Source organism: Grampus griseus, assembly GCF_964374135.1.
Source record: "Grampus griseus genome assembly, chromosome: 3".
Lineage (NCBI taxonomy): Eukaryota > Metazoa > Chordata > Mammalia > Artiodactyla > Delphinidae > Grampus > Grampus griseus.
The window spans coordinates 143,811,378-143,829,257 of NC_139019.1; the positions used below are offsets into that span (position 1 = coordinate 143,811,378).

At 44.4% G+C, this 17,880-nt stretch overlaps 1 protein-coding gene across 1 annotated transcript in view; it reads right to left on the reverse strand.

The window, feature by feature from the left end:
* Positions 1-994: 994 nt before the first annotated feature.
* SLIT3 (slit guidance ligand 3) overlaps positions 995-17,880 on the reverse strand; it is a 598,723-nt gene continuing 581,837 nt past the window's right edge. Inside the window, exons 33-36 of the mRNA XM_082650871.1 lie at positions 6,091-6,245; positions 5,152-5,437; positions 3,802-4,010; positions 995-1,483 (exon numbers count right to left, since the gene is read on the reverse strand). Of these exons, the coding sequence (XP_082506997.1) occupies positions 1,248-1,483; positions 3,802-4,010; positions 5,152-5,437; positions 6,091-6,245 (886 nt within the window). The 3' untranslated portion in view covers positions 995-1,247. The remainder of the gene's footprint in view (positions 1,484-3,801; positions 4,011-5,151; positions 5,438-6,090; positions 6,246-17,880) is intronic.

Genomic DNA, 17,880 nt, shown 5'->3' on the forward strand with positions numbered 1-17,880 from the left:
TTGGTTCGTTCACTTATCAGAGGTGTGGCGTAAGGAGAGGTACAGGGCTGGAGCGAGGCCTCAGTTTCCTTATCTATGAAATGGGGTTATAGTGCTTCCTTTTGCCGGGGGCAGGGGTCGCATGGAGAGAATAAGGTGCAGTGTGGATATGCACGGAAAAGTGGTACAGACGGGCAAGGGGTCTTCGTCATCATGACAGAGGCCTGGAGGTTCAGGTGTCAGAGGCCTAGGTACCCCATGGCAGGAGCCTCCCAGAACTTGCCAGTGAGCCGGGCTGCCTGCTCTCCTAGTGTCGCCTCCCAGTACGAGGTTGGCTGAGGGAGGAGAGTGGTTCAGAACTTCCAGTGGAAGGGCCAGTGCTGGGGCTTGAGGAGATTGGTGACCCCTGCGTTCCTGGAGGAGCAGCAGGGGGACTGTCTTCCTGGGGAGGGGCAGGAGAAGGGCAGCTGTTTTCAGATTTGGCAAAACAGGCTCAGATGAAGCCTGTGGCGGAGTTCAGACAGTCCTGTAATGGAATCAAGGGCAGCCAGGATGGGGAGGGGGTCTGCAGTGGGCTCAGACCCTGCAGGGGCCTGGAGCACATGGGCGGCGGCCGATGCTTTGGGTCCCAGGGAGAGTCAGAGGCCAGTGCTCAGCGGCTTTTCCTGGAAGAACTGGGCATCCTGGGCCTCGGCAACCAGGACTGAAAAGCTGGGTGCTTGTAGGGAAGGAAAAGTCATTAAAAATCGGAAGAAACAAAGAAAAACCTTTTCCTTCGCTCTTTTCCTCTTCTCGTTCTGTTTCCTGAGCTCAGTAAGCAGGTTCTGGTTTCTGCCGACCTAATGACGACAGTGTTTCCTAGACGTATAAACCTCCTCCTTCCTTCTCGGACAGGCTATCACTTCTTTATGCTCATCCTTTCGTTTTAAAACATTTTTATTAGCCTTTTTTCTTAAAACTTTTAACAGCTGTTTATAAAAACACGACAAATACACAACACAGAACAAAAAGGTCGGTAAAAATAACTCACTATATGGTACATATACTCAGATGGTGTGATATATTTATATAATAAGAGATGAAAATAGTCACTTTCCATAATAAAAATAAGTTCTATTTTTTGTTTATTTTACAATATACTTAATATTCTCTTCTTTTGCTTCCTTTCCAGCTTCTACTGCTTCACTGCGAATCTCGTGGGGGTGTCCCACGTGGCCGTCCCCACCCACCCGGCTGGAGTCCGGGAGGCGGAAGGGCTGCGGGGGGCCTTAGGAACATGGGCGGCAGCCGCACTCTAAGTGTCTCTCCACCTCTTCCACGAACGAGGAGCCGTCTGTGCACTGGAACACGTATTTCCGCCGCTTGCTGCGGGTGGGCTGGCAGCACTGGGGACCGCAGCCCCCATGACATTCCATTAAGGGCACCTTGGAGGCTGTGGCACACGAGGCATAACCTTTCTGGCGGCGGATCACCTCTCGGACTACCCCCCCCAGGCATGGAGTCTCTGCAGAGGGTGGAAGAGGTAAGGGCAGGGCATTGGGGCTGGAGATGGCTGTCCGGGGTAGGCTGCTCTGAGACACTCGTGGGCCGAAGCCCATGCGTACTTACTCATTCACTCATCCATCCATCTCCCTGCCCACCCTCCCATAACCCATCTCACTCTTCCACAAATACTAAGTGCCTTTCCGTGCCAACCTCGATAATAGGTTTAAAACTAAGCCCCGAGGATAGCAGGGTGACAAGAGCAGGCTCGGTCCCTTCCTTCAAGGAACTTAAAGATCAAACTAGATGTGGCAGATTGGGGGACTGAGGGCTAAATCCCATCCCAGACCTGTGTTGCTTGTGCCACAGACACTTAGAAACCAAATTAAATGCCAACATTAAAAAAAAGAAAAAAACCACAATGCCAGGAGATTGCATCTGAACATTGGGATATCTGGTTTCTTTGAAAACCAGGGGCTCTGGCAAAGCTGAGTCTGCATCCCTGCGTGGCAATGATGGGCTGAAGCCGTGGGCTTTACACGGGGCAGGAGATCTCCAGTCCCCACCACTCTCAGTAGCCTGTCTCTGCTGGTGTAGAGTCTAGACACTAATTACAGTGTCATTTAAATAAATACATTTGTAATGATAAACTGAGGTGCATGCTACGAAGAAACGGGATGTGTTTCTACAAAAGACATGGCAAAGGAGCCTGACTAGCCCAGGGGCCAGGGATTGTCTCTGGGAAGTGATGCTGGAGTTGAGGTCTGAAAGAGGAACAGTAGTCAGTGAGCCAAAGAGTCTGGGGGCGCCGTGTGTGTGTGCACACGCGTGCGAGCTTTTCCACAAGTTGTAGAAATGAGGGGAGGGGACCCCTGGATCTGCTTAATCCTCCGGTCCCTGACCCAGCTCTTCACCTTGACCCCATTACTGTCCTCAGCACATTGGGAAAGCATCTGGAGCAAGGCACTGAGAGAGAGAGTAATGGATTCAGGACTAGGATCCTCGGCCACACAGCCTTGGATCCCTGAGCCTCAGTTTCCTTGTCCGGAAAATGGTGACACAGGTCCTGGTTCTTCCTGCTTTTTCAGGGGCTGTTATGAGCATCACAGGGATTGTGAATGCAAAAGGGCTTTACGCAGTTTAAAGTTTTAGGTGGTTAATGTGATGTGATGTGAATTCTGTTAAGCTTGATATAGGTTTTTAAAATTACGTGACTGTTAACAGGATCAAAAGAAGCCTAATGATAATAGGTGTGTGTGATGTGCGGGGCAGGGAGAACGCACACTCGGCAGCATGTTAACAGTTGGGCTGTCCAGCTGAAGGGAATGGGAACGCTGTTTATATTCTGGCAATTTTTCTGTTAGATCTGAAATTATTTCAAGATCTGAAATTATTTCAGAATACATTATTTACCAAATTGGTTAAGAATGGTATTTCAACAAGGTATAAGATGTGAAAGAGTCCTCTAGTGACAGGAGGTGGCCTGCCCAGGATTCTGGTGGCAGGAAGGAAGACGAAGACTTCTCAGTTTCCATGCAGGAGAAAAACCTCCAAGGGAGACAGAACCATTTCAGCTGGAATATAATTTAATTTCAGTTTTCCTTTTTTGCACTTACCTCCAAATTAATACACTAAAGGGGTCACTAAGAAAGGTAAGTGATTTGATGTTTTTGAAATGGGATCAGACCAAGGAACTGTCTTTTGTTGACCCAATAATGGCATGAGGTTTGGGAGGAGACTGCAGAGCAACGTCTGAAATGTTAATGTGATTAAGAACCATCCAGGGCTCTTGTTAAAGCAGGTTCTGATTCAGAAGGTCTGGACTGGGACTGAGCGTCTGTATTTCTAATAAGCTCTCAGGTGAGTCAGTGGTGCTGGTCAGAGGGCCACTCTGGCAGCTCTAGGGCCGGCAATTAGAAAAGGAGGGGAGGGGAGAGGAGAGAAAGAACAACCCAGACTGCTCACACAGTCCTGGCGGTTTGCAACCTCCAGAGACCCCAGCTGGAACTATCCAGCTAAGCCGTTTCTGAATGCTTGACCCACGGGAACCGTGTGGGATGGAGCATGTTTAGTGTGGTTTTGAACTGCTATGTGTTGGGGCTAATTTGTTATACAGCAATGGATAACTGACACAGGAAGTTATGGTGTTGCCCCCCATATTCAACATGACGGAATTTGAGGCTCAGAAAGTAACTTAATGAAGGTCATGCAGCCTCTAAGTGGCTCAGCCAGAACTGGAACTTAGGTCATCTGAATGTGGAGTCCAAGTCTGACCCCCGCATCCTTCCCGGGCACCGTCGTTTCTCCCCCGCCTCCCACCGATGCGCACAGTGGACCCACCTTGTTCGCAGTGTTCCCCACTAAAGCCGGGCTGGCACAGGCAGTAGGGCTCCCCTTGATCTGAGACGTGGCATTGCCCGTGGTGACACTTGAAGGCTGAGCAGGCGTTGGCTGAGTCATTCTTGTGGTCACACAAGGCCCCTCTGTAGCCCTCGGCGCACTTGCACACATATGAGGTCCCAGTGGCCACGCATCTCCCCTGGCTGCAGCTGGGGGCAGAGGCGAGGAGGAGAGGGGAACCAGGCAGTCAGTGCAGCTGGAGGCTTCCTTTGTCCACCCCAGCCCGGAGCTGTGGGACCTTAGGCCTTCTCCACCCCATGGTCCACCGTCCACCGGCCCAGTGGCTGAGCACCAGTCAGCTGGAGGCTGTGAGCATCGCCCAATGACACTGACAGCTGTGAGCCTGATGAGGCTGGCTGTTGTACCCACAGACGTCAGAACCCACGCAGTCTTCTGCCATCTTAATTGATAACATGATTACTACTGTCTCTACCACCAGCTACCACTTGCTCTGTGCCAGGCATTGGGGTAAGTGCTTTACGCCTAGCATCAGTCTTATTTTCTACAATCCCCTCTCCTCTGCTGTCCTGTGCAGTAGATAGTCTTATCCACATCCTCTGCTGTCCTGTGCAGTAGATAGTCTTATCCACATCTCATAGATGGAGAAACTGATGCCACAGCCTGGATTCTTAATTGTGCTGCAGCATTCTCTGTACTGGGATGACATTCAGAGGCAGGGTTCATTGTAGACATATTCGTTACAGAGTCCAACGCATACACACACACACACACACTCATAGTCACACACACTCCAGAGCTACCCAGGAAACTCAACCCCTTTATAGCATCCTTCACGCCTGATCCACAATATCATGTCCCAGCTTGTTCGGCCGAGCGAATTACTAGACAGGGCTCTGGTGTCATCTCTGGCCGATTCAGACTTCTGAACACTGAGGATGCTGGGTCTCCTATTTTTAGCACAAGGCCTGACACATAGTAGGCCCTCAGTAAATATTTTGATGCATAATGAATGCCAGAGCCATGAAATGATTCGGCTGTGTGTGGTTATACACCCCTGGTGCCCTCGTAGGGTACCACTGAGTGGGGAGTCGAGTCGGGCCGAAATGCACCCACTTGCCAAGGTGCATGCACACGGGTGCCCCTTTCGACTTGACAAGTGTTTTTCAGCTAGGCTCTGGCACACTGATGTCTCCTCTGAACAAGACCTGCTGTTTGGTCGTGTTAAGCCCCTGACCTTCTAAGCAGCCCCTGTCTACAGTCTGACTGCAGTCCCTCCAGCTTCCATCAGTGCCCACTTCCCGGGTGGGGCAGAGGGGGAGGGACACCGACCTGTGGCCGAGGCAGGGGTCGCGGGCCTCCTGGTCGCACAGCAGGCCGGTCCAGCCTGGGTGGCACTCGCACACCACGCTGTCCTTCTCCACGGCACGGCACAGGCCGTGCCTGCACACGCTGCAGGACTTGCAGCCCGGCGAGACGCCCAGGGCCTGCGGCGGGAGGGCCTTGAAGTCCTGCAGCTCGTTGTTGATGCGCACCTCGTGGATGCAGCCGTGGAAGCCGCCCAGCGGCCGGTCCACGCCCTGGCGCAAGGCCGAGAGGCCCGTGGAGGTGGGGATGCCTGCGGGAGGGACACCAGGACAGCGACCTGAAGATACCCCCCTGCCCACCCTGCTTGCCCGAATTCCAGCCCTCGGAGGTGGACTCCTTGGGAGAAGTCTTGGGAACCTCCATGTTGAATAAGCTGCTCTGATGCCTTTTTTTTTCTTTGGCACATAACCCTTTGAGAACTACTGGCCCAAGGCTGGGTTTCAGGCCCATGCTCTGCCAGACTGGTGGCTCCTTCTCTCTTTGGCCTTTGAATGACCTTAATGGCAAACATACTCGTCTACACACATCAGCTGAGACTCACAGCATCTAAGGGGGTGGCAGAGCAGAGAGAAGCCCCTGTATCTGAAGGGGCTGGCCCCTGTATCCATCTCCTTCCTCCCCATTCCATCTTCACCTTCCCCCATCCTCCCTAAAAAACGTGTAGTTTCTCAGAAGGAACCCTGCTCTCTTTCCTGTCCTCTTCTCCTCCCCATGATCTGGCTAACTATTCACATTTTAGGGAGCAGCTTGGTTGTCACTTCCTCCAGGAAGCCTTCGTTGATTAGCTTTGGCAGTGGGTGCTGAGAGCAGCGAGCCTCACCAGTTGGCCTGGGGGTGGGTGCCTGAGCACAGGGGGCAGGTGGGAGGTGGAGGTGTTTGGGGTGGGAGGGGATGGGGCTTTACCTCCAAGGTAGAGGGGGCTGTTGATGCCCACTGTTGGCTGCTTCTGGAGCTTCCCCAGGCTTTTGGGGGCTCCTTTGTCCACCACCAGGTTCAGGGTCTGGTTTAGCATCACCAGCTCCACACTGTGAAACTGCCCGTCATTCACGGTCTCCACGCTGGGCAGGAGAGAAATGGGAGAGACAGAGGATTTGCTGAGTGCCTTCCACAGCCTGCACTGGGCTGTGAACTTGACTAGTATTCCTCGCATTTTGTTTTGTTTTTTATTTGGAAATAATTTCAAACAACATAAGATACTGTGGGTTCAGTTCCAGACCACCTGATGAAGCGAGTCACATGAATTTTCTGGTTTCCCAGTGCACATAAAAGTTATGTTTATACTACTACAGTGTACTCTATTAAGGGTGCAATAGCATTTTGTCTAAAAAACAATTTACATACCTTAAATTAAAAATACATTATTGCTAGAAAAATGCTGACTGTCACCTGAGCCTTCAGGGAGGCATACTCTTTCTGCAATAACATCAAAGATCACTGATCACAGATCACCATAATAAATACTGTAAAAGGTTGAAATATTATGAGAATTATCAAAACATGACACACAGACATGAAGTGAGCAAATGCTGTTGGAAAAATGGCACCAACAGACTTGACACAGAGTTGCCACAAACCTTCAGTTTGTAAATAATACAGTATCTGTGAAGCACAATATAGCAAAGTGCAGTAAAATGAAGTATGCCTCTAAGGGTATGGAATCAGCTGTCAGAAGCCTCCCAACAAACAGAAGCCTAGGACTGGATGGGTTCACTGGTGAATTCTACGAAACATTTAAAGAAGGCTTAATAACAATCCTTCTCAAACTCTTACAAAAAATAGGAAGGAACACTTCCAAACTCATTTTACAAGGTCAGCATCATCTTGATACTAAAACCAGACAAGAATGCCACAAGAAAATTACAGACCAATGTCTCTGATGAACATAGATGCAAAAATTCTTAATAAAATATTAGCAAACCTAATTCAATAATACATTAAAAAGGTTATATACCATGATTAAGTGGGGTGTATTCCAGGGATGCAAGAGTGGCTCAAAATCACAAATTCAATCAGTGTGATACACCAAATTAACAAAATAGGATCAAAATCATGTGATCACCTCAATAAATGCAGAAAAAGCATTTGACAAAATTCAACATCCATTTATGATGAAAACTCTTAACAATATAGGTATAGAACAAACTCAACCAAATAAAGGCCATATATAACAAGCCCACAGCTAGCATTATATTCAGTGGTGAAAACTGAAAGCTTTTCTTTCAAAATCAGAAACAAGACAAGGATGCCCACTCTTGCCATTTATATTCAACAAAGTATTGGAAGTCCCAGCCTGAGCAATTAGGAAAGAAAAAAAAAAAAGGCATACACATTGGAAAGTAAGAAGTAGAACTGTCACTATTTGCAGATGACATGATGTTATATATAGAAAAACCTAAACTTTCCACTAAAAAACTGTTGGAACTAACAAATTCAGTAAAGTTGCTAGACACAAAATTAATATATAAAAATCAGTTGCATTACCCCTCTTACACCAATGGACAGATGATCCAGCCAGAAAATCAATAAGGAAACACAGGCAGCAGAATTAATAAGTGAGCTGGAGGACAGAATGGGGGAAATAACTGACAAGGAGCAGAATAAAGAAAAAAGAATGAAAAGAATTGAAGACAATCTCAGAGACCTCTGGGACAACACTAAATGCACCAACGTTCGAATTATAGGGGTCCCGGAAGAAGAAGAGAAAAAGAAAGGGACTGAGAAAATATTTGAAGAGATTATAGTGGAAAACTTCTCTAACATGGGAAAGGAAATAGTCACCTAAGTCCAAGAAGCACAGAGAGTCCCATACAGGATAAACCCTAGGAAAAACACACCAAGACACATTAATCAAACAAACAAAAATTAAATTCAAAGAAAAAATATTAAAAGCAGCAAGGGAAAAACAAGGAATAACATACAAAGGAATCTCCATAAGGTTATCAGCTGATTTTTCAGCAGAAACTCTGCAGGCCAGAAGGCAGTGGCAGGATATACTTAAAGTGATGAAAGAGAAAAACCTACAACCAAGATTACGCTACCCAGCCAGGATCGCATTCAGATTTGATGAAAAAATCAAAAGCTTTTCAGACAAGCAAAAGCTAAAAGAATTCACCACCAAACCAGCTTTACAACAAATGCTAAAGAAACTCCTCTAGGCAGGAAACACAAGAGAAGAAAAAGACCCACAAAAACAAACCCCAAACAATTAAGAAAATGGTATTAGTAACATACATATCAATAACCTTGAATGTGAATGGATTAAATGCCCTAACCTAAAGACACAGACTGGCTGAATGGATACAAAAACAAGACCCATGTATATGCTGTCTACAAGAGACCCACTTCAGACCTAGGGACACATACAGATTGAAAGTGAAGGGATGGAAAAAGATATTCCATGCAAATGGAAATCAAAAGAAACCTGGAGTAGCAATACTTGTATCAGATAAAATAGACTTTAAAATAAAGACTCTTATAAGAGATAATGAAGGATGCTACACAATGATCAAAGGATCAATCCAAGAAGAAATAACAAGTGTTTATGCACCCAACATAGGAGCACCTCAATATATAAGGCAAATGCTAAGAGCTATAAAAGGGGAAATCAACAGAAACACAATTATAGTGGGGGACATTAACACCTCACACCAATGGACAGATCATCCAGACAGAAAATTAATAAGGAAACACAAGTTTTAAGTGACACAACAGACCACATAGATTTAATTGATATTTATAGAACATTCCACCCAAAAGTGGCAGAATACACTTTCTTCTCAAGTGCACACAGAACATTCTCCAGGATAGATCACATCTTGGGTCACAAATCAAGCCTTGAAAAATTTAAGAAAATTGAAATTGTTTCAAGCATCTTTTCTGACCACAATGCTATGAGATTGGAAATCAATTACAGGAACAAAACTGTGGAAAACACAAATACATGGAGGCTAAACAGTGCCCTACTAAATAACCAAGAGATCACTGAAGAAATCAAAGAAGGAATAAAAAAATACATAGAAACAAATGACAATGAAAACATGACGACCCAAAACCTATGGCACTCAGCAAAAGCAGTTCTAAGAGGGAAGTTTATAGCAATTCAATCTCACCTCAAGAAACAAGAAACATCTCAAACAATCTAAGCCTACACTTAAAACAACTAGAGAAAGAAGAACAAAGAAAACCCAGAGTGAGTAGAAGGAAAGAAATCATAAGGACCACAGCAGAAATAAATGAAATAGAAACAAAGAAAACAATAGGAAAGATCAATAAAACTAAAAGCTGGTTGTATGAGAAGATAAAGAAAATTGATAAACCCTTAGCCAGACTCATCAAGAAAAAAAGGGAGAGGATGCAAATCAATAAAACTAGATATGAAAAAGGAGAAATCACAACTGACACTGCAGAAATACAAAGGATTATAAGAGACTACAAACAACTATATGCCAACATAATGGACAACCACAAAGAAATGGACAAATTCTTGGAAAGGTACAATTTTCCAAGACAGAACCAGGAAGAATTAGAAAATATAAACAGACCTATCACAAGTAATGAAATTGAAACCATAATTAAAAATCCTCCAACAAACAAATGTCTCGGGCCAGATGGCTTCACAGGCAAATTCTATCAAACATTTAGAGAAGAGCTAACACCGATCCTTCTCAAACTCTTCCAAAAAATTGCAGAAGGTGAAACACTCCCAAATTCATTCTATGAAGCCACCATCACCGTGATACCAAAGCCAGAAAAAGATATCACCAAAAGAGAAAATTGTAGACCAATATCACTAATGAACAGAGATGCAAAAATCCTTAACAAAATACTAGCAAACAGAATCCAACAACACATTAAAAGGATCATACACCACAATCAAGTGGGATTTATCCCAGGGATGCAAGGATTCTTCAATATATGCAAATCAATCAATGTAATACACAATATTAACAAATTGAAGAAGAAAAACCATATGATCATCTCGATAGATGCTGAAAAAGCTTTTGACAAGATTCAACACCCATTTATGATTAAAAAAAAAAACCCCTCCAGAAAGTGGGCATAGAACCTACTCAACATAATAAAGTTCATATATGACAAACCCACAGCAAGCATCATACTCAATGGTGAAAAACTGAAAGCATTTTCCTCTAAGATCAGGAACCAGACAAGGATGTCCACTCTCACCACTCTTATTCAACATAGTTTTGGAAGTCCTAGCCATGGCAATCAGAGAAGAAAAAGAAATAAAAGGAATACAATTGGAAAAGAAGTAAAACTCTCACTGTTTGCAGATGACATGATACAATACATAGAGAATCCTAAAGATGCCACCAGAAAACTACTAGAACTAATCAATGAATTTGGTAAGGTTGCAGGATACAAAATTAATGCACAGAAATCTCTGGCATTCCTATACACCAACAACGAAAAATCAGAAAGAGAAATTAAGGAAACACTCCAATATACCATTGCAACAAAAAGGATAAAATACCTAAGAATAAACCTGCCTAAGGAGGTGAAAGACTTGTACTCAGAAAATTATAAAATACTGATGAAAGAAATCAAAGATGACATAAACAGATGGAGAAATATACCATGTTCTTGGATTGGAAGAAGGAGTACTGTGAAAATGACTATACTACCCAAAGCAATCTACAGATTCAATGCAATCCCTATCAAACTACCAATGGCACTCTTCACAGAATTAGAACAAAAAATTTTACAATTCGTATGGAAACACAACAGACCCCAAATAGCCAAAGCAATCTTGAGAAAGAAAAACAGAGTTGGAGGAATCAGGCTCCCCGACTTCAAACTATACCACAAAGCTACAGTAATCAAGACAGTGTGGTACTGGCACAAAATCAGAAATATAGATCAATGGTACAGGATAGAATGCCCAGAGATAAACCCACATACATATGGTCACCTAATTTATGACAAAGGAGGCAAGAACATACAATGGAGAAAAGACAGCCTCTTCTGTAAGTGGTGCTGGGAAAACTGGACAGCTACACGTAAAAGAATGAAACTAGAACACTCCCTAACATCATACGCAAAAATAAACTCAAAATGGATTAAAGACCTAAATGTAAGACCAGACACTATAAAACTCTTAGAGGAAAACATAGGAAGAATACACTTTGACATAAACCACAGCAAGATTTTTTTGACCCACCTTCTAGAGTAACGGAAATAAAAACAACAACAAAAAAAGTGACTTAATTAAACTTAAAAGCTTTTGCACAGCAAAGGAAACCATAAACAAAATAAAAAGAAAACCCACAGAATGGGAGAAAATATTTGCATATGATGGAACTGACAAGGGATTAATCTCAAAAATACACAAACAGCTCATACAGTTCAATATCAAAAATACAAATAACCCAACCAAAAAATGGGCAGAAGATCTAAATAGACATTTCTCCAAAGAAGACATACAGATGGCCAAAAGGCACATGAAAAGATTCTCAACGTTGCTAATTATTAGAGAAGTGCAAATCAAAACTATGATGAAGTATCACCTCACACCAGTCACAATGGCCATCATCGAAAAGTTCACAAATAATAAATGCTGGAGAGGGTGTGGAGAAAAGGGAACCCTTCTATACTGTTGGTGGGTATGTAACTTGGTACAGCCACTATGGAGAACAGTTTGGAGGTTCCTTCAAAAACTAAAAATAGGACTGCCGTATGATCCTGCAATCCCACTCCTGGGTATATATCCAGAGAAAACCATAACTCAAAAAGATACATGTTCACTGCAGCCCTAGTGTTCATTGCAGTGCTATTCACAATAGCCAAGACATGGAAGCAAGCTAAATGTCCATCAGTAGATGAATGGATAAAGATGTGGTACATATATACAATGGAATACTACTCAGCCATAAAAAAGAACGAAATAATCCCAATTGCAGCAACATGGATGGACCTAGAAATTATCACTGTAAGTGAAGTACGTCAGACGGGGAAAGAAAAATATCATATGCTATCATTTATATGTGGAATCTAAAAAAAATGACATAAATGAACTTATTTACAAAACAGAAACAGACTCACAGGCATACAAAACAAACTTATGGTTACCAAAGGGGAAAGGTGCAGGGGAGGGATAAGTTAGGAATTTGGGAGTAATATATACACACTACTATATATAAAATAGATAAACAACAAGGATCTATTGTATAGCACATGGAACGATACTTAATATTTTATAATAACTTATCTGGGAAAAGAATCTGAAAAAGAATATATATATATATATATACACAGACACACACATAACTGAATCACTTTGCTGTACACCGGAAACTAACACAACACTGTAAATCAACAATACTTCAATTAAAAAAAGCAAAAAAAAATCAGTTGCATTTCTATACACTAATAGTGAACTATCAGAAAGAGAAATTAAGAAAACAATCCCATTTACAATCACATCAAAAAGAATAAAATACCTATAAAAAATTAACTGAGGAGGTATAAAACCTGTACAATTAAAACGGTTAAGACATTGATGAAAGAAAGTGAAGGAGACAAAAATAAATGGAAAGATGTTCAGTGCTCATGGACTGGAAGAATCAGTAGTGTTAAAATGTTCATACTACCCAAAGCAGTCTACAAATTAAGTGCAATCTCTATCGAAAGTGCAGTGGCATTTTTCACAGGAATAGAACAATCCTAAAATTTGTATGAAACCATAAAAGACTCTGAATAGCCAAAGCAATCTTGAGAAAGAAAAAGCTGGAGGAATCACTTTCCCTGATTTTAAACTATATATATTACAAAACTATAGTAATCAAAATAGTGTGATACTGGCATAAAAACCGACACATAGATCAATGGAACTGAATAGAGAGTCCAGAAATAAACTCATGCATATGTGGTCAATTAACTTCCAACAAAGTACCCAAGAATATAAAAAGCAGAAAGGACAGTCTCTTCAACAAATGGTGCTGAGAAAAGTGGGCAGCCACATACAAAAGTACGAAACGGTACCACTATCTTACACCATCTACAAAAATTAACTGAAAATGGATTAAGGACTTGAACATAAGACCTGAAGCCATAAAACTCCTAGAAGAAAACATAGGTGGTACGCTCCTTGACATTGTCTTGGTGATGATTTTTTGGATTTGACACCAAAAAGCACAAGAAACAAAATAAGTGGGACTACACCCCACTGAAAACCTTCTGGGCAGCAAAGGAAATCATCAACAAAATGAAAAGGCAACCTAGTAAATGGGAGAAGGTATCTGCAAATCATATATCTGATAAGGGATTAATATCCAAAATATATAAAGAACTCATACATCTCAACAGCAAAAACTCAAACAAACTGATTAAAAAATGGGCAGAAGATTTGAATAAACATTTTCCCAAAGAATTCATAGAGACGTCCAACAGGTACACGAAAAGGTGCTCACTAAGTGTCAGGGAAGTGTACATCACAACCACAATGAGACGTCACCTCACACCTGTTAGAATGGCTACTATCAAAAGGAGAAGAGATAACAAGTGTTCATGAAGATGTGGAGAAAAGGGAACTCTTGTGCACTATTAGAGGGAATGTAAGTTGGTGCAGCCACTATGGAAAACAGTATAAAGGTTCCTCAGAAACTTAAAACTACCATATGATCCAGCAGTTCCACTTCTGGGTATTTATCTGAAGGAAACAAAAACGCTCACTAAATATCTGCACCTCCACGTCCATTGTAACATTACTTACAATAGCCAAGACATGGAAGCAATCTAAGTGTCCATCAGTGGAAGAATGGATAAAGAAAATGTGGTATATATGTATGTACAATGGAATACTACCCAGCCATAAAAAAGAAGCAAATCTTACCATTTGTGACAACATGAATGGACCTTGAGGGCATTATGCTAAGTAAATAAGTCAGAGAGAGAAAAGCAAATACTATATGACCTAACTTGTATGTGGAATCTATTGTAAAACAAAATGAAAAAACCTGAGCTTGTAGATTCAGAGGAGAGACTGGTTGTTGCCAGGGGTGGGGGGTAGGCGAAACGGGTGAAGTGGGTCAAAAGGTACAAACTTCCAGCTATAAGACAAATAAGTCCTGGGGGTGTTATATACAGCATGGTGACTACAGTTAATAATATTCTATATTTGAAAGTTGCTAAGATGGTAGATCTTATAAGTTCTCATCACAAGAAAAAAAATTATAACTATATATGCTGATGGATGTTAACTAGACTTACTGTGGTGATCATTTCACCATATACACAAATATCGAATTGTTGTACACCTGAAACCAATATGTTACGCATCAACTATATCTCAATTAAAAAAATTAAGGATTGATTCCAAATGGAAACTTACCATAACCTTGTCTGTGCCAGTAGGTGCTTGTGGGTTAATAGGTCACCTTCTTCCTGGCGTATCCTAACCAGGGTCTCCTGGAAATAATGCCTAAAGCTGGTGGTTTTCAAATGGGGTCCCTGGAGGTTTGGTTTGGAACCATTGCAGATCACAATGGTTCCATTTCTACTTTTATTTATTTATTTATTTAAAATCTTGGCCTTTGAAGTATGGATGGGAAAAATGGCTTTGCTGCTACAAAAGAGAAAAAAATTGGGAAAAGGAAAACAAACTCAAAACCAACCTGCTCTGAACTCTAAAAGAGATGATTCTACTGTGGATCCAAGGCCCAGGAATTAGTCTCCTGGAAGGATACTCAGGGACTTCAGGGGAGAGAGGGGCTCTGACAGTCTTTGTTCTTATCCTCTAAGCTCCATGAACCAGCATCGAGTGGGAGGTGGGAAGCTTTGGCGGTGCCAGGGCCAGGCTGGGCGGCCCCTGTCTGGGACTGGCATGAGAACATACGGTGGCCAAGGGTGGCCCATAGAGTTCTCTTCTGCTTTTAATTACAATTGTTGGGGGCCGGGGGAGGAGACATGTGTTGAAAGCTGAACTAGGCTGGGTACTTGCATTCTCTCATTTAACCCTAACAACCCCCAGGTGGGATGTACCATTTTTTTCTCCATTTTAGAAATGAGACCTAAGCCTCAGAGACCGGGTCTAGTCTGAAGTCTTAAAGTGGGGCTGGTAGAAGCAGGACTCAAATCCAAGCTCCCAAGGCATAGGACCCCACACCACCCTGGGACGAATGGTCATTCCTCGATGCACTAGGCGTGCTCACCTGGATGCTGAGGTGTGACCACTAGGTGGCGACAGAGCCTCACAAAGAGTTCCCAGGATTCCGGTCAGGCAGCAGCCTGAGACGTCAGCCGGCACCGCAGCAACCCCGGACTCCTGGACCATCGGAGCAGGGCCATACTCCCTCTCTAGGCCCCGCCTTGCATGCCCCAGCATGTGGGAGAGCGGGTTCTGCTGGGAGCCTGGCCTGGATCTAAATCGCAGCTCTGCCACTTCCTGGCCTCTTGTGCCAAGGATGCATCTGAGCATCAAGTTTCTCATCTCTAAAACAGGAGTGATGACGCATGTCCGGGGCTTGCGGATGAGAAAAAGACCTGGCAATGGATGGGTTTGTGGTAATTAAGACAAAGGGAGCATGCACTGCTTGCCAAAGAGAGGTCTCCTGGGGTGTTTTACAATGGCCAACATTTAAACCCTGAAGCATTTTACATAGAAACCCTGAATTTCTAGCTTCTTTTGAGAAGAAGCTGCATCCCACACAGCTGCATCTGCTAGAGCCATACCCTCCAAGCTACCACAGTCCCCACCACTCTCTATTGGGCCTCATTTCCCCCAAGTCTGTCAGCTCACTCAGCCCCTTGGGCCTTGAAGGCAGGGGAGTTTGCTCCTCAGACAAATCTTGGAAGTTAGGAACAGTGCAGTCTGTCCCCATTCTGGGGCAGGTAGGGCTTGGGTGGGTTTTTGTGTATTTCCCTCGGGCCTGGAAGAGAACCTCACCACCTGTGACTCCCACTGGGCACCCCCAGGAAGGAGGGCACGGAACCCAGCTGCTCCAGGCCTGTACGTCCCTGCTGGGGGCCGCGGTGGGCAGACCGCAGACCAGCCTTGGTTTGCCTCCCTGGCTCTGAGGCTTTGGAGGCCAGAGCTCGCTACTGACTGAGGAGGAGATCTCATTTTGAGGCTGGGATGGCCTCCTGGTCCCATCAGCTGCTTGTCAGCTGGGCCTGTGCCCTCTGTTAACCCCAGCATGGCTTCCTTGTATACCGATGGAGTCTCCCCTTCCCCAGAGCCTGCGGAAATGCTCATGAGCCATAGCTCACATCTCAGCTCAAACATCACCTCTTCCCCCAGGGAGCCTTTCCTGGTCCTCTAAGCAGAACCAGCCATCTGCTGCTGCTTCACTGTGCCCACAGCATGCACTGGCGTCTCCTGTGAGACCTATTTTATCCTGCTCAGGCAACAGGTGCTTATTTACATGTCTGCCTTTCTCCCTGGATTGTGTTTTCCTGAACGCTGCGGCTCCTACACCCAGCCCAGGACCCACACGAGGTGTTGTAAGCAGCTCCTGGCAGGAAAGAACTCTCGCAGGAGGCCCCCTTTGTCTTGTCGCTAACCTTAAACTTGCACCCCCATGCTCTACTCATCTCCAGCCCTAGCACACCTTTCAGATCTTTTGATCGCATAATACTCTGCCTAATCTGTTGGTTCTTTCCATAGATCACAGAAGTAGAAATGAGTAAGTAATTAACAGATGACCAGATCTCTTCCCTAGCTTCCCCCTCCAGTCATCTCACAAACTGTGTAAGCAAGATAGCATCTAAAGAAAAATCAAAAGAAGTCGACAAGTCTGCACATAGTCGGAGATGGTGATGACTGTGCCCCCCCCCCCCCCGTCTCAATGATTAACTGAGACTGCTTCCGTCTTTCCCTTTGAAAACTTTCACGGCCAAGTGAATCTTCAGATGTGGTTTTTGGGGGACACTGAGTCCACCATCTCCCCAGATTGCCAGAATTCTGATTAAAAGCAACTTTCCTTTCTACCAACATTTGCCTCTCTCTCGAGTACTGATTTTTGAGCAGTAAGCACCTGGCCCTGATCCAGTAACAATGCCTGAGAGACGTTTCTGAGGTGAGTGAAAGCGTGCAGTGTTGGGGCAAAAGCAGGGCTGCCCAGAGAAAAGTATTTGGATGCAAAACCATTTTTTTTTTTTGGCTGCGCTGCATGGCACGTGGTATCTTAGTTCCCCGATCAGGGATCAAACCCGCCCCCTGCATCAGAAGTTCGGAATCTTAACCACTGGCCCACCAGGGAAGTTCCCGCAAAACCATTTTTAATATGAGACTCTTAGAGACTTGGGCCCTTTAGGATTTGGGGCTGAAGAGCACTAAATATCTGTCCCCAGGCTTGGCATGAGGATCCTGGCAGGAACATCCTTTACTTGGTTCCTCCCATGGGTAAGAGAAGGGGCCGGGGGTCTCCCCAGGGCCACCTGCTAACTCTCACCTGACTCCCTGACAAGGGCTGGAGATGGCAATTCTCTGGGTTCCTGATTCATTCTTCCCATCCTGATTAAGACAACAGCAGAGCGTTCCAACATTCCTACCAACAACACACCTCTCTACCAGACCAACAGCTAACATCGGTGTGGGAAGGGCAGGGAAGGTCCCCAAGCTCTGGACAGAGCCCAGCTGCTCCAGAGTCTGGCTGTCACCTTCTGTCCTTCACCTGCCCACGTACAGGCTCAACTTGCCAAGTGCTTTCTCAACCCTCAGCCCCCAGGAACACCCCT